At 39.8% G+C, this 23,461-nt stretch overlaps 1 protein-coding gene across 3 annotated transcripts; it reads right to left on the reverse strand.

Annotated features, from left to right (window-relative positions):
- Window positions 1–18,952: 18,952 nt before the first annotated feature.
- Window positions 18,953–23,162, reverse strand: LOC110941763. 3 transcript variants are annotated; one of them, XM_022183426.2, is made up of 8 exons: window positions 22,780–23,146; window positions 22,065–22,535; window positions 21,651–21,813; window positions 21,189–21,389; window positions 20,860–21,105; window positions 20,367–20,505; window positions 20,037–20,259; window positions 18,953–19,399 (listed from the first exon to the last, which is right to left on the reverse strand). In XM_022183426.2, the coding sequence occupies exons 2-8, from the start codon at window positions 22,144–22,146 to the stop codon at window positions 19,044–19,046; spliced, it is 1,410 nt and encodes a 469-aa protein (XP_022039118.1). In that variant the 5' UTR covers window positions 22,147–22,535; window positions 22,780–23,146; the 3' UTR covers window positions 18,953–19,043. The 3 variants fall into 3 exon arrangements, with proteins under 3 accessions (XP_022039118.1, XP_035846200.1, XP_022039117.1); XM_035990307.1 differs by having other exon boundaries at window positions 22,071–22,535; window positions 22,780–23,130; XM_022183425.2 differs by lacking the exon at window positions 22,065–22,535 and having other exon boundaries at window positions 22,780–23,162.
- Window positions 23,163–23,461: the final 299 nt, after the last annotated feature.

Here is a 23,461-nt window from a genome sequence, read left to right on the forward strand (position 1 = left end):
AAGCCAGTGATCCAAGGCCAACGCCACCTTGGGTCAGCTAAAAATCAGGCGATGCAAGAGCAGATCGAAGAACTGCTCTCCGCAGGTATACTGCGGGAAGTCAAGTACCAGACTTGGTTATCCAACCCTGTCATGGTAGAAAAACCATCCGGGGGCTGGCGCATGTGCGTCGATTACAAGGACCTTAACAAGGCCTGCCCCAAGGATTGTTACGCGCTTCCAGAAATCGACGAAAAAGTCGATAACCTCGCGCCATTTCGGTGGAAGTGTTTCCTCGATTGCTACAAAGGGTACCACCAGGTACAAATGGCACTTGAGGATGAAGACAAAACGGCATTCCGGACCCCAACCGGAAATTACTGCTATACAAAAATGCCGTTTGGGTTGCGCAACGCGGGCTCAACCTACCAAAAACTGATGAACGACACTTTCCGCGGTCAAATAAGCAAAAGTGTCGAAATCTATATGGACGACCTGGTCGTCATGAGCATGGAGGAAGATACCATGCTCACCGATATAGAAAGAACATTCCAAACTCTGCGAAGCGTCAACATGAAGCTCAATCCAGGGAAATGCTCGTTTGGAATGGAAGAAGGCAAATTCCTTGGGTTCATCGTCACCAAAGATGGATTCAAGGTAAATCCGGAAAAAGTGCAGGCGATCGAGCGCATGCCATCGCCTGCATCGATGAAAGATATGCAACGCCTGGCCGGAAGGCTGGCGGCACTCAACAGGTTTTTGGCTAATCACGCAGCCAAGTCATACCCTTTCATCAAAACCCTGCGAAGCTGTTCAAAGAAAGAACAATTCCAGTGGACCACGGAGGCTGAAAAGGCCTTCCGGGAAATGAAGGAGTGTTTGATACAACTCCCAACACTAACCGCACCATGCAAAGATGAGCCACTCATCTTATACCTATCCGCTGCAGACAACGCAGTGGGCGCGGTATTAATAGTGGAACGAGCGGGGATTCAAACACCCATCTATTATATCAGCAAAATGCTCAACGACCCGGAGACGAGATACTCAATAATGGAAAAATTGGTACTAGCACTGGTACATGCTTCAAGACGGTTACGACGTTACTTCGTAAACCACATCATCACAGTGCTAACCAATTACAGGATCGGCCCGATCCTATCCAAACCCGACATCTCTGGGAGATTAGCAAAATGGGCAATTGAACTCGGCGCACATACGATACATTACAAACCGCGCCCTGCCATCAAAGGCCAAATCTTAGCTGATTTCGCCGCTGAAGTACCAGCAGATCGCATCCAAGAATGCGAAGAATCCCAAAATCCTGCGCCCCCACCACCCTCCTCAGAAATATGGGCACTATTTACCGATGGTGCATCCAACGAGGAAGGCGCGGGCGCAGGTCTGCGACTCGTCAGCCCTGACGGCCAAGAGCTTACATATGCCATCCGCCTCGATTTTAAAAGCACGAACAACGAGGCAGAATATGAAGCACTATTAGCCGGGCTACGTTTAGCAGTCAAAATCGGCGTGCAACATCTGGAAGCGCACGTCGATTCTTTGTTAGTTGCGGGCCAGGTACGCGGCGACTATGCCGCCAAAGGGGATATCATGATCCTCTACCTCGAGCAAGCCCTGCAGCTAAAATCCAAATTCGCTTCATTCAATATTCGACACATTAATCGAAGCGAAAACAAATCCGCGGATGCACTATCAAAGCTTGCATCCACCAGCTTCCAGCACCTAGCAAAGGAGATACGTATCGAGATTTTGCAAAATCCTTCGGTTCCTCTCCGCCAGGTCAGCGTCATCCAATACGGAACAACGTCATGGATGACACCAATTATCGCATACCTTCAGTCAGGTGTGACCCCCGAGAGCAAAACAGAGGCACGTAAGTTGCAATACAAAGCGTGCCACTATCAAATGGGAGACGGTATCTTATACCGAAAGTCATACCTGGGACCGCTCCTCCGATGCGTTAATCCACAAGATGCCACATACCTTATCCGAGAGATACATGAGGGCATATGCGGCATACATGCCGGACCACGCATGGTCGTGGCAAAAATCATGAATGCCGGGTATTACTGGCCCGGTATGCACCTGGACGCCGTCAAAGAATTACGCAAATGCATGGACTGCCAGCGCCATGCTCCAAAAACGTTGCGACCAAAAAACAATCTGGTCCCCGTCACTACTGCATGGCCTTTTCAAAAATGGGCAATCGACGTAGTGGGACCATTCCCGGACGCACCAGGTGCAGTTAAATTTATCATAGTGGCGGTTGATTACTTCACAAAATGGGTAGAGGCGAAACCACTCGCTTCCACCACTGCTATGATAACAAGAAAGTTCATTTGGGAGCACATCATCTGCCGTTTCGGTTTACCAATGTACATTGTTACCGACAACGGCACCAACTTCGCTGCCGACGAATTCCAACAATGGCTAGAAGAGCTGAACATCAAACACATATTCTCGTCAGTCGCACACCCACAGGGGAAAGGCCAAGTCGAGAGTATAAATAAAGGCTTAGTCGAAGGAATCAAAGCACGATTGGGAACAGCCAGGCGTGGCTGGGTCGATGAACTCCCAAGCATCTTATGGGCTCACCGCACTAGCCCAAAAACAAGCAACGGGGAAACACCTTTCAGCCTCGTGTACGGGTCTGAGGCGGTGATACCCGCGGAAATGGGCCTCCTATCTCCTAGAATGTTGGCTATCGAAAAGCTAGACAACAACAGGGAACGTAGGATCGATTTGGACCTCCTAGAAGAAAGGCGCGAGAACGCCGCCATCAACGAGGCCAAATACAAATCCAAACTGGAAAAGTATTACAACGCGCGAGTCCGCGTTTGTACTTTCAATCCAGGGGACTACGTCCTACGTGACAACGAGGCATCTAACGCCGAGCGCCCAGGAAAACTTGCCCCCAAGTGGGAAGGACCCTACCTCATCAGCGAGGTCTTAGGGAAGGGCGCATACAGGTTACAAACACTAGAGGGCGAACCTATCGCCAGAACATGGAACGCACAACAGCTTAGACGCTGCTATATGTAAGCTATGTTCCTACACTCTCTATGTAACCTATTGGGCCGCAGGCCATTTGCAAATAAATAGATAAGCAATTTTCTACATTATTGTTTGTTATTACTATTACAAATGCGTGTTCCACTTTGCGGTATCCCAAAAACAGATTGGCAAAATCTTCATTCATGATACCCATACAAAGTGGTAACCACACACAAATATTGTAATAGGCCAGCAAAAGACAAACAGACTTGCATGTTTTATCCGGCCGGATACACAAGTTTTTGTTAAACACAATTCCTGAGCCCCAAAAAGGCAAACAATGGAATTGACGCGGACTCATACGACAAAGGTATGGAGTACACTCGACCCCATTCACAAATGGGTAGAGTTCCGGTAATATAAGCTTTTACAAAGTTCACGCAATTCTAAAAACCCTCACACGGTAAATAACAGAATTGCTGCATACCCATACAACAAAAGTATGGAGTATACTTGACCCCGTTCATAAATGGGTAAAGATTACGCATACACACGTTCAGACATGCAAGAATTAAAAACACTTGTACAAACTGAACAAAGAAACTTTATATTCAAAAAATTCAAGTATCCACATGATGCTTACGGAATTTACATAAAGTTCCTATTCTATACAAGAGGAATACAAAACAGGAGGCACACTAGCCAACCTAAACCCTATTTTGTACCGCTGGTCCCCGCGTCTCCTCCGACACCACCAGCGGGTTCTTCCTCTTCCACATCCGGATAAAGCATCCGCAAGCGGTCGACATAGTCCGCAACCTCCAAACACTCGTCCAGCTCCCCTACACAGGCAAGGGGCGTATCATAAAAGGAGGCTACGGCCGCTTTCAGACGACCCTCGGTATCCACATCACGGAACCCGGATGCCTGATCGGTATAACCGCCTGCGGATAGTACATTGATGTGCCCAATGCAGCGGTTAAAACCAGCCTTGAAGCCAGCATCACGCGCACGTTCCTTAACCAGGTCCAAACCTGATGAGGTCTCAGGGGCGTTCATGATAGCCTCGACAATCTGCAATAAAAAGATCATAAGTCTTGAATGCTAATCCAAGCAAATGCAAAGGCAAGGGACACTTACACGCGCAATGCCGTGAGTCCGCAGCCACTCACGATCAGCTTCCAGCTGGTTAAAAGAGGACACCAAGACATCCTTGGCCTCAACGGCAGCGTCGGCTCGCTTCTCCGCATCAGACACGCGGGCAGTAAGGTCCGTAACTGCGACCTCCCGGGCCTGAACCTCAGCCTGTTACAAGAACAGCAAACAGTTCACTCGGTGAATATTTTCAAAACAATAAAGACGAAAGCAACAACGCTAAAGAAACGTACCTGCAGGCTTTCAACAACTTTGCCTAAACGAATGCGCTCCGCATTCGCCTCTTCAAGAGCCTTAGAAGCACGGCTCTCCTTCTCTGCGGCCTCTTCATGGGCCTTTGAGGCACGAGCCCCGGCTTCTTTGGCCTCTTCAAGGGCCTTCAAGGCGTCGGCCTTCGCCTGCAGCGCCTTCACAGAAATGGCCTCAGCCGCAGCCTTCTCTTGGCTCAAGGTAGCATTCGCTGCCTTGGCATTTGTCAGCTCCTGCCGAGCATGAAACAGAATGTCATTCTGCTTAGCCCATGATGCATTCCACTTCTTGCGCTCATTGGACATTTTTTCATTCCAACTTTTGCGCTCATCAGCAAGAAGTTTAGCAAGGGTACGCACCTGTTTCAGCTGGGCAGCGGCAGCCCATTCAGAAGTCTGTTTCTGCTTTTCAAAAGCAGCCTTGTCTTTCTCGAGCCGCTCCGCACCCACACGAGCAGCCTCGATTAACTTCTCTGCTTCCGCCCGCATACGAGTGGCCTCCTCCTCGCGACGGCCCAGCACCTTATAATCTTCCAAAATGGCATTAGCCACAATGGAAGACCCTACCAACATGGTCGAGAGCTGGTTTATACGCAGCTCCCGCGGTGCGGCACGAGCCCGATCAACTTCAAAGGGGGTCCCCAGACCACCCAAGATCTCCCTGCAGGCCGCAGGGTCGTTAGCAATATCATCCCCCTGTAATACAGTCCAGGGGGGTCGATGGTACAGCGTACTGCGATCCTGGGAGTAGGTGCGGTAGTAATACTCCAATTCAGACTCCCCAGGCTGAATTGGAGACCCGTCATACCCCGCACCACCGGCCGACGAACTAGTACCCTTATCAACCGCAGACTTCTGCGGCCCAGCATCATGCTGCCGCGCTTCAGCGCCAGTCTTTTGCGGTTCAGCATCAGAATGTTGCTTCCCGGTAGCAGTGAACCGCAAACTCAAATCGTCTCCCTCATTAGGAGAGATCAGGTTGTTGGACGAGTCGACAGTATCAAATATCCGGGCCGCAGCATTCTCTGCGGTACCCTCCTTCTGCACGGTTGACTCGGGTACCACCTTGACGGGAGGTGTCGATGGCACCTCCGCTCCACCCGCATCCATGGCACGCGGAGGGGACTCCGGAGCATCGAAGATAGAAAAATCTTCATCTTGACGCTCTGCAAAAAAGTCAAAGAGCTATCAGAACTAGTTACACAACAGTTAAGACTAGATAGCCTACACTTACCAACGACAACCGCAGGTTTTTTCTGCGCCGGAGCAGACCTTTTGGTTACTAGCCTCCGACGTTTGGTTTCAACACCACCAGCAGCTTTCTGCTCTGGCCTCCTCTTCTCACCAATCACAGGGGGACCCGCAGTTGTCCCTCCCGCAGCCACCTCTTCTGCCTGCTTCTTCGCAGCACCAGAACGTGACTCCGCGGCTGTACTCAAACCCTCAAGGGTATCAGATACTATCACATAATCCTTGTGTCAACCCTAAAAAATAGGTAGAAATATATCTATCTATACTATAAAGGGATATATTACCTTTTCCGCATCACTCACGAGCACACGTGAAATATGCGGAAGTGACACACATGAACCCATTCAGATGTGTCAGATGCTCAGAACCAGTGTTGTTCTTTGGACTGAACCGCATCTCAGGAACAGGCAAAGCGCATTGCCTTCCTTTTCTTCAAGCTTCAAATCCCTCCTGTCCGGTTCACAACCACAGAGGGTGCATGAACAATTTCTTCAGAAAAAAGAAGGAACGGAATCTACGCGCCCGCACATCAGCAGCCCTGACTCCTGAACCTTCAAGAGTTGCATCCGTACAACAAGCACACTTTGAGCGAATATGGGACTGCAACATCGCAGACACCCATAAAGAGCTACAGACATAACCATAGCTTCCGCAGAGTGGTTGCTACGGAAGAGCAAAGCTCACTCCACATCACCGAACGAGGCTACCTCGTTATAAACTCGGTATTGGAGCGTGAAGGAAAGTGGCTCCAGAAATAACGCAGATACGTGCTCTAAACAAGCACTTATCAAGCAGCAAGTGTCCGAACAGCCGTAACAAGTCTACCTATGACTTTGTTTACCTGCCAACGGACCGCGGTAACAAGTCTGCTTAGGACTTTGCTTACCTACCAATGGATCGCATGGAATAAACAACGATGGGCATCCCCTTGCCTATGACCATGTTTATTTACCCATAGTTTAGATCCACATTGTTCGACCAAACAGGGCCAACAATGACGCAACGAAGTAACCGCAAAGAACGTACGGTTACTTGAGAGCTATCAAGACGAACATGAACACCCCACAACAAAGGGATGGTCATCTCATCATAGGATGCTGAACATAGAACTTGAGCAAAGTTCTAACACAACATCCAAGACCTTCAAACCCGACCGCAAAGGTTGGTTTACAAGTTTTTCTTTTCTTCTTCGTGCACCATTCTGGCAAATGGTTCGAAGAAGAAACCACCTCCAAGAGGTTCGAAACATGTGCAAACCTTCGAACCACCATCCAAGAGGTCGGTTCGAAGTTTGTGCAGCATTACTATGAAGGTCCCTAACAGGCCTTCAACACAACAACAGGCGGCAACCCACCTGATGACATGCAACGGCTGAGAATTTCGCATCAAGCGAAACCCCTTCACCGGTACGGAAGAGGCATAGCCGGATTTTTTACCAGATCACCAGGTTGATCTGGCCTAAAATTTTCTCCAGACTGCCACACTACCTTCCTACACCATAAGTCCAGTACTCCTCCCACGTGCAACTTGCACAAGGGAGCAACACTAGACTGGGGGGACTTGAAGGGGTATGGTCCCAAAACGACCATTACCCGCATCAAACAAACCCCTACCAGTAAGCAAACCGCACCCATGCGGTCACATCCTTCGAACCCATTCGGTTCGAAGATGAATAGCTTGACCCAAGTACGAAAGAAGATGAACATATCGATGCGGCTGGCACCGCATCATATGGCCATTTTCGTCACGACAAGGGAAGCGAGCAAATAGTCTCCACATACGATGATGCGGCCAACACCGCATCTCGCGTATTTCTTGATCACAAGTAGGAGACGCGGTAACTTCAGACGTTACCGCATGCAGCGATGCGGCTCGCACCGCACCCTGCATATCCAACAAGTGGACTGACACGCCAGGCAAGTGGCTGACACCACGAGGCAAGTGGCGCCGGCGACAGTCCCCTGTCAGAGCTATTAAAGCAATGGGCTGACGTGGCGTAACCCCCACGGCCGGCGAGACTGACACACCTGCAACGGTGCAGCTCGTCGTCAGCCCATCCATCAATCTCCTCCTTCACTCCTCGGCTATAAATACCGACCCCAAACCAGGTTTGAGGTATCTCTTCACAACTCTCTAACTACTACTATTATCTTGCTTTGCTTCCCAAGCAAACTACTGATTCTCACGCCGGAGAGTGGTAACAAGGAGCACCCCCCACCCCATCCTCCTTGTTACGAGTCACGGCTTGTTTCCTTGTGCAGGAGATCATCCACCGGTGACCCAGCCAGCGATCTCCGAGAGGAAGGGATTAACCCCTTCTTGACGAGACCAGTGTGTTAACCCTGCCCGGTTAACCATTGTTTCATCAACGGGAGATGGGGGTGGGGTGGAGGTGTGCTTTGATGAACTTTTAAGAGTTTTTGTTTCCCTTTACAAGGTGGTTGGTGGTGTGATGTAATGTTAATTAATATTCACGAAAATGAACATGTAAAGGACAATGATGTATAAACTCTACAAAAATAAATACCAAAAACAAAATCATATGATAGTATTCAAGGTATAGTTTTTTTTTTTTTTTTTTTTTTTTTTTTTTTTTTTTTTTTAGGCAATAGCAAGTGTCGGTACTATACTAATGTTGTGACAGATTAAACCAATTTCGATCGAACAACATCGATATTGGTATTATCAAAACCGATACTGATATTTATTTTTATTTTTTTTATCGATGTCAAACATGTGTGGGTATCTTTTTAGAAATACCATCACTTTTGTTGTCATACCGAATGTCGGTACCATATATATACCGTAACGAACCGAATTGATATCAATTGAATTCTCACTCCCATGTATGAGAGAATGGGGTAGGGTTTTAGAGTGAACACTAGGTTGAGAGTGAACTGTGTGAACTAATCTGGGCCATTGGATTACATCATCTAAAGATTTTTAAACAATGGCAACATTGTAATTATAATGTCGTAACCTCCATTTAAATTAATTGACATAAGGGTATTTGCGTCTTTTATAAATTGCATTTATTAAACAATATAATGTAAATCCCTAAAATCTTGCTAGTTTCCGTATATACAAGATACACAGCTGAGTGTATACACATGAGTACAGTCTCGCTAGTATTAGTTTATACAAGATATACATATTTTAGTTTATACACATGTGTACAGTCTCGCTAACTATCAGTTTATACAAGATACACAACTGTTAGTTTATACACATGTGTACAGTCTCGCTAACTATCAGGTTATATAAGATACACAGCTGTTAGTTTATACACATGTGTACAGTCTTTTATACATTTGTGTATTGTATTCAAAAATGGTTACATATGTGTATATTAAAACATATAGTATATTATGCATGCACACGAGTAGACTCATATAAAAACTATGAAATTAATAAAAACGAAACATATCACATGTATGCAAAAATAAATAACTTCATCACATATTCAAAAAAAGAGTTAATGCCCAAAAATAATTACAGTTTCAATCTCAGAGAAAATTTTCAATATTTATTGAAAATTAGAAAAAGCTAAAAACAATATATTATGATATATATATATATATAGAGAGAGAGAGAGAGAGAGAGAAAGTGTTCTGTACAAATGCCTTTATCGTACATCACGTACGCTACAATCTCGGCCTCAGATCATCTTCCCGCATTGAAAATCACATGTTTTTTTGTAACAATTTCGCATGTGATAAATTTTGATAAAATCGCATGTTGTTTTTTGTAACAATTTTGCATGTGATAATTTTGATGAAATAGCATGTTTTTTTTTTTTGTAACAATTTCGCATGTGATAAATTTTGATGAAATCGCATGTTGTTTTTTGTAACAATTTCGCATATGATAATTTTGATGAAATAGCATGTTGTTTTTTTGTAACAATTTCGCATGTGGTAATTTTGATGAAATCGCATGTTAAAAAACCAACATGCGAAATTGTTACAAAAAAACAACATGCGATTTTCAATGTGGAAAGATGATCTGACGGCTGAGATTGTAGCATACGTAATGTACGATAAGGGCATGTGTACGTTAACCTAACCCTATATATATATATATATATATATATATAATAAAAGAAAAACAATATTAAAGCTAAAATTAAAACAAAATCTATAGATAAAGAAATGATAGAGAAATAATTAGAAATGAGAGATAAAGAGAGAGAGAGAGAGTTAAGAGAGGAGAAAATTAAGGGATTTTAATTAAACATACTTGATTAATGTCAATCTTACCCTTTTAATCTAAAAAATGATCAAGTGTCAAGATTAGTTCACACAGTTCACTCTCAAAAAGTTGTTCACTCTTGAACCTAATCCTGAGAGAATGCACCAGTTATTATGTAAATTCATTGTTTGGTGATAAGGTTAACAAAATCATATAATAATGGGTGTAAACGAGTCAAGCCGAGCTCGTCTAAGCTCAAACTTGACTCATATAATTCAAGAGAACTCAAGTTCGACTTGTTTTGAAATCATATAATAATGGGTGTAAACGAGTCAGCCGAGCTCACCTAAGCTCAAACGTGACTCGTATAATTTAAGAGAACTCAAGTTCGACTTGTTTTGAACTTTTTTGCTAGAGCTCGGCTCATAAGTAGTATGCCAAACTTGAGCTCGCCTTGTGTGTGTGTGTGTGTGTGTATATATATATGTATAGGAGAAGGATCCCTAATGAACCACCCTTGATCGCGAGAACCAATATGAACACAACCAAAAATACCTAAAAAATCTAAAATCACACAAAAAAATTTTTTTAATATTTTTTATAAAAAAAATCGCTAATTTTCATCACAGAAAAAAAAATTGATTATGAAAATTAGCAATTTTTTATAAAAATATTAAAAAAATTATGTGTTTTTTAGATTTTTTTTAGGTTTTTGCGGAGCTTAGCTTTATGGTTTAGTTTTTAGCATTAGGTTGGGGGGTTTAGGTTTCTGGGGGGGTGAGGGTTAGGTTTTTTTTTTTTTTTTTTTTTGTGTGTGTGTGTGTGTGTGGTGGGGGGGTAGTTTTTTTTAGGTTTTGGGTGGTGTAGAGAGTTTGTTTTGTTGTGTTCACATTGGTTCTCGCAGTTCTCGCAATAAAGGTGGTTCTCGCATGAACCCTAACCTATATATATAACTTACTTGGTTATTATTATGATAATAATAATTATTTTATTTTAATAATAGTTATTTTTATATGATACTAGTTATTATATAGTTTATATTTGATATATTAAATAAAAAAGTTATGTATACTAGTTTAATCCTCACAGTTCTAGTCAAAATCAGTGGGTTAAGTTGGAGCTAGAAGAAGCTACTCGGAAATTCTTTAAAAAGTTCTTTTGTGTTTGTATGTATATAAATGTTTTTATTTTATTTTATGATTATTGGATATGTGTGTGTAGAATGTTTCTTATCTTTATTATTATAAGAATTACAATTTACATTCAAATAATGACAACTAAATTAGTCGCCATTTATTTTGCTATGATGTGTCAACAAAAATTCTTAATGTGACATGATATGGCACCGCATTGACTAATGACTGATGATGTAGAACAAGATCTTGAATTTTTTATATAAACTAGTATATTCCACGTTTTTTAGTGGTATCAACGTAGTATAGTGTTTACGTTAGGTATAGTTTTATAAGAAGAAAAAAAAGTAATTGTATATAAGTTTAAAGACTGTATAATAAGTTTAGCATTTTATTTTGCGCTTACGACGATATCACTGCAGTAGTACAGGTAGTCGATGTAGCCATCAAAGAAAGGGAAAGAAATTAACTTTTTTGAAGTTTAAATGAGAAGTTTATTAAAATGAATGAGGTGTAAACAAAAATGTGAAGTAAAAGCCAAAAATAGGAAAATAAAGTAAAGGCGGCCATGTGGCAACCTATAAGTGGATAAAATGACTGGTGAGACACAAAGAGTTGCTAATTAATATATTAACATATATTAACATGCACGTTCTAGCGATATCAATATAGTATTCGCACCCAATATCTATACTATCTATTAAAGGAGGTTAGATGATGACATAGAAATGCCTACGTGTCAACTTCTCAGCTATGCCACGTAGTCCTTGCTGATGTCATAATTTCGATTTATTTATTATATATAAATATTAAATTAAAATCTGGTTATTTAATATATAGAAACTATATTTTTTAGGAGGCAAATTTGAATTACATGGGGAGTTGTATGGGCATTTAATGCATATCAGTAATCAAATCAAACTCTCTCTTTCTTTTCAATTCAAACTCTCTCTTTCTTCTCAATTCAACCGAGATTGAGTTCTCTCTTTGTTTTCTCTTCAAACCTGTCCTTCTTCTCTCTTCTCACTTCTGGCGATTTCTAGGGTTTCTCTTTCTTCTTTATTCAAAAAGCTTCAAGTTGAAGAATGTATTCGGCAAAGAAGTCCGATGGTTCTGTCACTCGGCTATGATAATCTCAAAAGTCTTTTACCAGTTGATTTTGGCATGGCAATGATGGCGGATGGTAGGGTTTGACCTGCAACCCACCTTGCAGCCATGATTTCTGGTAGATCTGAGCCACATCGTTTTGTTGTACTTTTCGAGTCTTGGCTTTCTTGAAGCCATCTTCATCAATTTAGTGAAACCCTAACCGCCGTCACCATAGGTTTCTGATGATAATACCTGAAACGGCAAACCCTGGTCACCACTTGGGGTGTGACTGTTGACTATCGCTGTGGTGATTGAAATCCTATTCTTCTGCATGTGTGCGACTGTTGACTATCGTTGTGGTGGTTATCGTTGTGGTGACTATCGCTATGGCTCTGTTTCTGGTCTGGAGATGTCTGGTGGCCTAATAGGAGCTGGCTGGAAATGCTGCAAGAGACAACAAGATGAGTTCTCTTTCAAACCCTAGGTTATCTCGGTTCCATTCCGAAAACGTTCCGCCTGTTGGTTTCGTGCAAGGAAGTTACAGGATTGGAAACTTCTGTAGATCCGCATGTTAAGGTATGGGTTAAGTGATTGATTTGTGTGTTTATGTTTTTTAGATACTGTATTTGGAACAGGAGTTGATTCTTGCGAAATTTGTTAGGTTGGTTGACTGCAGGATCTGGATATGTTTAAATTTCTGTTGATTATTTTTCAGAATTCGAGTTTACAGTGTTTGTTAGGAGATGTTTTGACCGAATTTGAGTGTGAAAATAAGTCTAATTTCATTATTCTTTTGTATTATATGAGTTGAAACTTGAAACTGTGTATTGTTATTGTTCACAGCTTTCTGTTGAAAGGCTGAGTTCCATGAAGAAATACGTTTTTGGATCGGGTTCTGGTCAGGTAACTACAAATAATCTGCTCTATACATTTTGTGTTGTGCTACTGTTTTTTTTTTAATTTTTGTTGGTGATACGCTGATACAGGTGTTGGTGACAGCTATTGTGGTGGAATTAGTTGCTTATATTGTATGCGGACTGCCAGGACCTGCTGCAATTGTCATCGGTAATGGGTTGGCATTATCTTCTACACCAGTTGTCGTTCATATAATAATTTATGTCTCATATTGTTTAGGGTTTTTATATTTTGTGTATATATATTGATTTGTGTGTTTGATTTTGGGTGTGGTTCAGTGTTTGTTATGGTTTAGGGTGATGATGTGAGTTAGAGGATGAGCTCGATTTGCCTACGTGTCACGTTCTTAGCTATTAATGGTAGATTAGAGGATGACTTCTGTTGAACAGCATATGCCATGTTTCAACTTTTGACTTGATTTTCGTAGTCGGTTAGAAGTCAGTTTGGTTTTTCGTTAGTGTAAATTGCAAGGTACTCGATTTGTTTTGTTTATTCAAGTTGCAAGCTATATTATTTTGGCAAGGATATCTAAAGGAAACTATTATGGAACTGTTAGGTTTATTAAGTAAATAAAGCAACCAACGTACTTTTGATATAAATAAAAATTATACGGATTTGACTATTCGGACCAATGTTAACAAACGATCTCTCTTTTTTTAGGTTCTGGCTGCTCTTGGAACAGAGTATTTTGAGAACCTTCTTCCTGACATTATACGTAATTGCTCTCATCCCAATGCACTGTGTGTGATGGTAAGTATCATTTTCTGTTTACATTTTGAGATAAAACACATCATAATGGACTCATTTGAAATGTCGTTACTAATAAGTTGAAGTCACTTGCAGAGGAATTTTGGTCCTCATTGAGGAATGGGGCACATCGTTCCAAAGCTTTGTCTCATTATTTTGAACTTCCAGTTATCAAGTTTGCTTGTTTTTTTTTTTTTGTAATTAGATTTCTTTATATTTGGATCACTTTTGTAATTAGATTTCTATCTATATTTTATTTTATATATTTTTACTCTATTAAAGGAGCTTAGATGATGACATAGAAATGCCTACGTGTCAACTTCTCAGGTATGCCACGTAGTCCTCGATGATGTCATAATTACGATTTATTTATATATATAAAAATATATTTATATAATCTGATATTATTTATTATGAAAAAAGTATTGTTTTTTAGGAGCCAAATTTTGAAATGAATAGGTAGTTGTGGAATGGGCATTTTTAATGTTTGTTAGCTTGAGCTATGTGTTTATTTTACTTTCATTACTAAATTATTTTACTTTCATGTGTTTAGGGATTGCACGTCCAGCCAACAGTTAATGGATTTTATCCATGAGCAATTGATAATCGATAAGTTTGAGATAAGTCATGTTGCCCTTTAAATTACATCAGGTTAGATGTGATGTTGTTTTAAATGTTTTGTTTTATCTCAAATCAATTAAATTGATCAAATTAAATTTTAAAGAGGTTAATTATGTAACGGTTTCAATTCAGGATTCTATTAAGGGAGATTATAGGATGACCTCGATTTGCCTACGTGTCACGTTCTTAGCTATTAAGGAAGAGAGGAAGACACAAAGGATGTGTCAAACACAGTTTAGATGATATAGGTTCAAGGTAATAAGAAGAAACCCTCTGTTGTAGAAGCAACCAGTGAGAGTGTTTTGGTGGAAAACGTGGAGGGGTCGCTGACGTTGTCGAGGGTTATCAGGAAATGCTAAGTGATAGCATTTCCTGACAACCCTCGACAATGTCACCGACCCTTCCACAAAATTTCATTAAAACATTCTCACTGGTTGCTTCTACAACAGAGGGTTTCTTTTTGTTACCTGAACCCGTATCATCTCAACTGTGTTGACTGAACCTGTATGTGTTATTACATTAAGATTCATTTAGGATTTTTTTGATATTGATAATTGATCGGTGTAAAACTTTATCACCTTAGATGCTTTTGTCATCTGAGGCTATGATTGCGAGATCTGTTAACAAAAGTGTTGTTGCAACAACACGCCAGATTGTTGCCGGCTGCCGTTCGCGGCTGTTCTAGGTAGCGTTAGGTGTAATCGATGTTTGGTTGATGATAATTAGATTGATGTCACCTAAGGGATACTCAGTCAATGATGTTGATGAGACGCTTCTCACCTGAGACTAAAACTATGATGAAGCAAACGTCTGCCCGAATATAAGCAAGGTCTGACATTTTCAATTCAAATCATTTTTATTACTTTAGCAAATCATTTAGTGTTGATTGTGATGATGAATAAAAATGAATTCAAAGTGCATTTTTTTGTGCTTTTAACATGAGGCTATGATGATTTTATAGATTTGCTAAAGTAAAAATTGAATGGAGATAGCATTATGGTATGGCAAGGTCGTAGGATGGCAGTTGTTCATGCAACCTCTCTTGCAGCCATGGTGTTGTCATCTTTCTGCATAATCTGAGCCTGACAGTCTGACAAAAATAGTAATGTGGCCTGTGATTTTGAATAGAGAAGAAAGAGAGAGTTGATATGATTACTTCTGAGTGCATTAAATGGCCAAAACAACTCCCTATGCACTTCAAATTTTGCCTCCTAAAAAAACAGATTATTACCTGATCCTGTATCATCTGAATTCTATCTGTGTTAACTGAATCTGTATTTGTTGTTACATTAACATTCAATTAGGATTTTTTTTGGTTTTGATAATTGATCGGTTCAGTTTTGATCACGTTAGATGCTTTTGTCATCTGAAGCTATGATGGCGAGATCTGACGTGTTGATGCAATATGGCCTAATCGTTGTCGTCTGCCGTTCGCGGTTGTTCTAGGTAGCGTTGGGTTTAATTGATGTTTGGTTGATGATAATTATATCGATGTCACCTAAGGGATACTCAGTCAATGATGTTGATGAGATGCTTCTCACCTGAGTCTAAAACCATGTTGAAGGAAATGTCTGCCCGAATATACGTGAGGTCTGACATTTTCAAATCATTTGTATTACTTTAGCAAATCATTTAGAGTCGACTGTGATGATAAATAAAAATGAATGCAAAGTGCATTTTTTTGTCCTTTCAACATGAGGCTATGATGATTTTGTAGATCTGAGCAAAAATTGAATGAAGATAGCATTATGGTATAACAAGGTTGTAGGATGGCAGTTGTTCATGCAACCTCTCTTGCAGCCATGGTGTTGTCATCTTTATGCACAATCTGAGCCTGGTATTCTGACAATATATATGTTTTGCAACTGCACCATGAATGACCTTCGCCGACGTTGTGTTGGTGATTAAGGTTTTGAAAAGGGATCGTGTATAATTGATGTCACATCTATACAAGAAAATGGATTTTGCAAAATGTCAGAGATGCCTAATTAGCTAGGATTCGAGGACGTCGGTAAATTTTTCAAGAATTTGTTTTTTCATAAAGGTTTCATCTTTTTTCAAGAATTTGTTTTTCATAAAGGTTTCATCTTTTTTGGTACATAAAGGTTTTCGCCTGAAGATGTAGAAAGGTTTGTTTGTTCTTAATCGTGATTGGTAATTTCAAGAATTTGTTTTTCATAAAGGTTTTATCTTTTTTGGTTGGTTTTGTTTATGGTGATGATTTTTGTTTTGATGTAGATGATGTTTATAGAATTCAATGTTGTTTGTTTGTTTTTCATTCAGTTTACTTTTCTCTTAAACCTGTTTTGATGATAACAGCAATTTGCTGATTACGATGACGGTTAGTTTCATAAGCAACAAACTGGTGTACACATGTGGAGCTGCGGTGCAACACTTCAAGGTTGGTAGCATATAACTAACTATTTGTGTTTTGTTTTTTTTTTTTTTTTGGAACATTTTGTTTGCTTTTATGTTATAAGATTTTTAATGTGTTAATACAGCGAAGAAGCGGAATAACAATACAATTGACACCACATTAAACAGACTGGAGAACAATTCTTCAGGAAAAACCAGTTAGTGCATTCAGAAGTTAGTAATCTGAATTATGGATTGTTATTAAAATGGTTGTAAATTCGTTCTTTGTTGTTAGGTGATATTGAGATTCTTGAATCAGTGAGAATTCGGTGCCATATAATTAAGTACAGGTTATACTTCACGGTTTTTCAATCTCTTTGCAGCCGGATAGGTGGCTTTGCGAGGTATGAAAAAAAAATTGATAAATTTAGGGAAAATGTGATTGAAAGGTGATAACGCAATAGTGGAGGATCTAATTCTATAGCTTCGATAAATTCAGTTGTGTTTTCAAATAATGCTTCCTAGATGTTTGAAGACCGACAAATGTCCAATGAAGCAGTACTGTGGACATTTGTTGTTCTTTGTCGGTTTTCAAACATCTATGAACCATTATTTGAGAACACCCTTGCATTTATTGGAGCTGTAGAATTAGATCCTCTATTGTTGGGTTATCATCTTTCAAACCCATTTTCCCTAAATTTATCGTTTTTGTTTTTCATGCAGGGATATAATTTGTTTTTTAGTATTTGACCGTGGATGATGACCCATGTTTAAGGATGCTTTATGTTTCAGAATATACCAAGATTGCTTCTTGGTTATCATAAGGTTAAATTTTAAATTAATATGGTCTCATTTGTTAATAAGCTTATAATTATTCTTAAGCCATCATATTCTTTTTGTGAGGTCTCATTGCATCTAATCAAAGCAACAACCATTGAGCCATCACATTCTTTCCATTTACATCTCAGGTAACGGTTTTCCTTAATACATCTTGAAACTTAGATGGTTTTATATGATTTTTCAATTACATTATGTTGAAACTTACTGGATAGTAATTGTCAATTTTAGGTAGGTTGGGGTTTGAAATCAAGAAATTCAACGCCACTTGCAGATATGGTTTCAAGGTCAATATGGAATTGAAACAGAGACAGAGGACTTTTGTTTCTGAATGTTTTGTAGCTTCACTTATGACTTATAAAATTTGAAATTCTCAATTCATAATTATAATGCGAATGTGATGTTCTTGCAATTATTTACTCACATCAGATTTTACATATAGATGTAGGAAAAAACTTTGCACATTATAAACTACTAAGTTTATTTCTATATCAAACATGTACACTAATACTTACTCTCTTTAACATTGTTTTATAAAGATATGTAACTAAACACAAAGAATTTAAATAATATATTATAATATGTTTTTTAGTATTTGATTCCGATCGTTATTAAAACAAACCCGTGTATTCACACGGGTGTACACCTAGTAGTTGTAAAAGAAGAAAAAATAACTGTATTTAAGTTTAGAAGCTGTATGATAACTTTAGTATTTACCCTTTGGTATTTTTGTAAATAAAAGAAGAAAATACCTTTAATTTAGTTTATAGACTATATGATAACTTTAGTATTTTACTCTGTGCATTACAACACTTTCAGTCAGTCAGTACTAGCAATCAATATAGTCATCAAAGATAATAATTGGTGTAAAGTAGACTATGAATAACCTTTGTTGTTTAAAAAATGAGGACGCCTTTTATCTAATTATTGATTTTGTAATAAAAACTACAAGTCTTTCAATATGTTTATTTTTTTAATATTCTATAACTAAAACCAACAAAATCAAACCACATATGTGTCACATAATTAGGGATGGCAATCGAACCTGATGAGTAAATCCGAAATCCGATACATTTGGAACATGTTTGGGGTTGGGTAATCAGGTTTGGGATTAGTTTTATTTTTTCGTGGGTTTGGGACGGCTTTAGGATTTGGTGATATATTCGTTAACTTATCCAATTACCCGATAAAGTGTACCCTTTTGCCCGATTATATACCTGATATAATTTCTTTATTTTTTAGTATGTATATATATGATACATCAATTATTGGCATATACTATTTTTGTCATCTATTCATATGAGTATTTTTATATACATTTTAGTATTTTATTTATATACATTGTAGATATCTGTTATACTTTTATATATCTGACGGATATTGGGTCGGGTAAACCCAACGGATAAATTTTTTCAGTGACATTTTCCTGTGCTTGGATTTCTATCCACTAAACTCTGTATGTTGCATTGACTTTTAAAAAATGGCACATTAACTACTCAGTAGTTTGTTAAGAGCATTTGAATCTAACACAAATAGGAATAGTTCTTGTGATAGCTTTTTTAGCCTTACAATAACCTCGAAGACGCTTTTCATCGATCGTTCCAAATCCTGTAAGTTTCACCCCATACGCTTCCATTCTGCGTATGTCTCGTGGTATCGGTGATTGCCACAAGCCGTCCCACCACCCGGGAGGAAGAACCGGAGTGAGTGCACACTGGTTCGGCTGGCTATGACAACTTAACTGACCCGCAAATCGGTTCCAAACATGACCCCACCCGACTTGATTTTGTAACCCTCCGCGCAAAAGGTTGTTCTGAAAACTGCTGATGAATGAAAAATTTGCAGGATCGCCATGATCTTGATCTGAAATTTTCAAGAAACATTAGTTCTTTCGAAGTTTATATAATCATATTTAACATGCTAGTTATTTGGAAAACTCAAGAAACAAACCCTTTTTGGTCGACCCAACTCGATCCGTTCTTAAAATTATAGATTTTGACCCGAACCCTTTTGTCCATCAGACCTGGGGGTGTCAATCGTGTTGGGTTGGGTTGGCGGTTGAATTTTTCAACCCGAACATGACCCATATTTTATGTGTCAAAAACATTTAAATCGGGTAATCCGAACATGACCCATTTAACTCATCTATCTAAACGTGTCAAATGGGTTGACACTTGACAGGTACTAGTCAAGTTGTAAGCATGTTTTATGGATTGGTGGGTTGTAAAAAAAAAAAGTTAAAGAGCCGATATGTTCAATTAGATGGGTTAAACATGTCAACCCCAACACAATCCAATTTATTAAACAGGTCAACCCAAGCACGACATGTTCATTAAACAGGTTACTTATGAGAACCCAAAACCTGATTATTTTCATGTCGTGTTTCGGGCCGCCTCTAGTTTGACTTGCCCAATTTTCCACCTCGAGTACGGGCTAAAAGAAACATGAAAAAGGATCTTTAGAGTGAACACTTTCAAGAACTATTGGCAGATTTGATTACCAAGTTGATAACTTGCCGCTAATGCTGCGATAAGTTGTGCATAAGTGGTCCCTACACGTCTTTGGGCACCCGTAATTACAGCGTGTGTTGCCCGCGAGGCCAAAAAGAAGTCAACGAAAGCAACCCACCTAGGTGCAGGCCCCCAGTCTCTCGCTCTAAAAGCGGCACCCACGCTACCACCCGAAATGTTCCCTCTAAACTTCTTGTACTCAAAATGAAGAACCTAACAATGAATCATTCAATATTAATAATGAAAAACAAACTAAACCTTAAACCTGTCATATATTAATGGGGTTTTAAATTTATAATGTTTGACTAACAAAAACGTACCTCCGTAAATCCATGAAGTTTCGGCATGAGGTCGTTAACAAGGGACGGAGTATCGGAGACCAATACAACACGGGGTTGTTGGATTCCCGCAATAGTGGTTTTGATGCAATTCAAAACCGCATTGACTGCCCTAGGAGACCTATAAGCATGGAGTAAAACTTGTTACAAAACGTAAAGACTAAAGACTAAATCAACATATCGGTGAACCCGAATGCATATAGTGAAAGTTTATCTCAAGTAAAAAAAGATGTCAATTGAACACCCCTACCCGTTAGAGAGGAGTAAAACAATGTTTAAAATGATTAAATATATTTTGAAACGAGCTGGCTCGGCTCAGCTCGGCTCGAAAACAAAACAAGCTTTTTTTCAAGCGAGTTTCGAGCGAGCCTTGAGCCGTGAACGTTTTGAACACCCCTACCCGTTAGAGACAATATATTTTGAAACGACCCATTCATAAGTAAATGATTATTAAGATTGTAAATTCTTGAAGTACCTATTCATGAGCATGCGCATATGCACCGCAAGATGAGGATCACGGCCTCCATCAATAACCGAATTAACAGCGTTTTGAACATCAGGTGAAGGCGATATCATCACCCTTAGCAGCTCGCCAATTACATTCGGTCTAGAACGAAGAACTTCAGTGTTGCCAAACAATGCAGAAGCCGATTTCTTCATTTGAACGTGTATATTCTTTAAGAAAAACTGCATTGCCACAGCATCTGTGGTACCTTTAAACCTGGTACGGCGCGTTTAAAATCACTATTATCATCGGTTTATCTAATTATGATATAATCAGTTCATCCAAACATTAAATATTACCATATAATCGGTTGCTTCCACTTTTTCCAGTTACCGCAAAGTACATTTGTTTCCGAAGGCTTCTCAAAATCATCAACCCTCATAATAAGATGCCGCCCGAACGTTCCTACACAGTCGTTCTTTTTCCATAATTGTTTCACTTCTTTTAAAGTAAACGAGAAATTGGCATACGTTATATAGTCCCCGAATGGATACTTGCCCCTGATAAACACGAATCGAGAAGTAAGTACTTGTTTTTTTAATTTTCAGAAATATGTATGAGTCGGGTCAATCGGGTAAATTTAAAAAATAAATAAAATGAAAACGGGTTGAACAAAGCGGTCGAAAATCACCCAACCATTGTGACCCGTTATAGTAAATGTTACATTTCAACTATGTTGACCAAATACCAACCCACACACCGTTTGCCACCTCTAGAGTTAGTTATATCTAAAGATTAAGAAAAAGAAAGAACCAATATGCCTCGTTTGACCAATAATCAGTGAGCGATTTAGCATAATGCTGAGCGCCGCAGCTGTTAAGATCTTGTACATTTCATTCCCGAATCCAGCCTCTGAAGCTTTGCCCATCACAAAGTTCTGCTTGCAGAACTGGTCGGGAGATAGTAAACGAACCCGTGAAGCTCCTAATATACCAATTAATAGTATCAATATCAGTTACAAATTTAAGTTAAAACATATAAAGATTCATATTCTCAACTCACAAGCCTTTTGTATGTGTACAACATATACATATTTCCAGTTTTTATTACGGGCCGACTGTCGGGCCCGAATCAAGCTTGTGTTGTAAACACATAATTTTGATAAAGATTATCGAAATCGCGAACCGGGCTGAGTTTTAGTGTACATTTTGGAGCTATTAAAGTGCGAATCGAACCTATACCAACTATAACATCCATGTTTTGAGTTGCCCAAGTGGACACGGCCCAGTGGGTCACCCATCCTAGTACCACTCCCATTTGAGCACGATTAACTGTAAAGTTCTCCTCTCGTCCACAGTCAATGTGTCCAAAGCGCGTTGGTAATATTTGAAGCAGTGACGGTCCGCAACATTTCAAAAATTTCTTTTCTATAGGGGCAGCGAAATAAAAAAAAAACGTCAATTTTTTTCCAAAATTTACACTACCGCCAAAACATCAAGAGGTCCCGCCCCTGATTGGAGGTCCAGTATTCCTTATAAACCCAACATCTCTCCCCTCTATAGCTATCTATAGCTGATGTGATGCGAGATTTGCCTAGGGTGTTACACCAACCGTATGAGCTTAGCCTACCCGTAACTTTCTTACAAAAACTCACGGGACCATCAATACCCTACCTACTAACCACTGGGATCAACTCAGGGGCGGACCTAAAAAAAAAAAAAAAAGAGATTTAGTGTATTTTATAGGGCAAAATCCCGATCGCACTTGAAAATTTGGTTAAACCTTTCGTCCGCACCCTAGAAAATATTTCCTGGGTGGGTCTGGATCAACTAAACCGCACCTTGCGGGCCCAAACCAGTGAAAGCAAGATTCGAACCAATATATAATTAACAAAAACAATTAAAAAAAACATGAACAGTTAAATAAAAAAAATGTGAACAATCTCTATACCTTGAATCTCAAAATGATTTCTAATCAATTCACGAAGTCTCAACGTTTCTTTCCAAGAATCCCCACCACCAAACGGATCAACCGCTTCTTTTCCCATCTCCTCCACGGTGGCACAACTAGGTGCAGGTTTCTCCGGTGTATAGTGCAGCTCCGGTGGTGGCAGCACGGTGGTTCCGGCGGGGAGATCACCGCCGGTGAAGATGGTGAGTAGTAGTAATCCTAAAAGGGTGCATATTAAGCAAGAAAAGATTAAAGTTTTTGGTGAGATTAGTAGACTTTGATGATGTCTTCTTAATCTCATGTTTGAAGTTGAAGAATTAAGGAAAGAAAAAATATATATTTTTCTAAGATGGAAATAAATTATGAGGTAATTTAGATTAGATTTGAATGATTGTGGGGAAAGGTATCGTGTTACGAGGTGGTCGTGTCGTGTGTGAAACAGTGAAAGTACACTGGTGACAGAAGTGTCTTTTTCTTGTATTTTTTGGGCCAGCCCATAAAGCCCAATTTTCTAAGGGAGAGGGTATTCAAATTGAGCCTTTGGCCACTTGTAGTACTTTAGTCCGGCCCAGTTAATGTTTTTCATTTTCTACTGAGAAGAAATTGTTTTGTAGTAAAACTAGTTGTATGTCCCGCCCGCGTTGCGGGACGCTAAGCCAAATATTTCTAAGTTTCATAATAT

This window comes from Helianthus annuus, chromosome 5 (assembly GCF_002127325.2).
Source record: "Helianthus annuus cultivar XRQ/B chromosome 5, HanXRQr2.0-SUNRISE, whole genome shotgun sequence".
Classification (NCBI taxonomy): domain Eukaryota; kingdom Viridiplantae; phylum Streptophyta; class Magnoliopsida; order Asterales; family Asteraceae; genus Helianthus; species Helianthus annuus.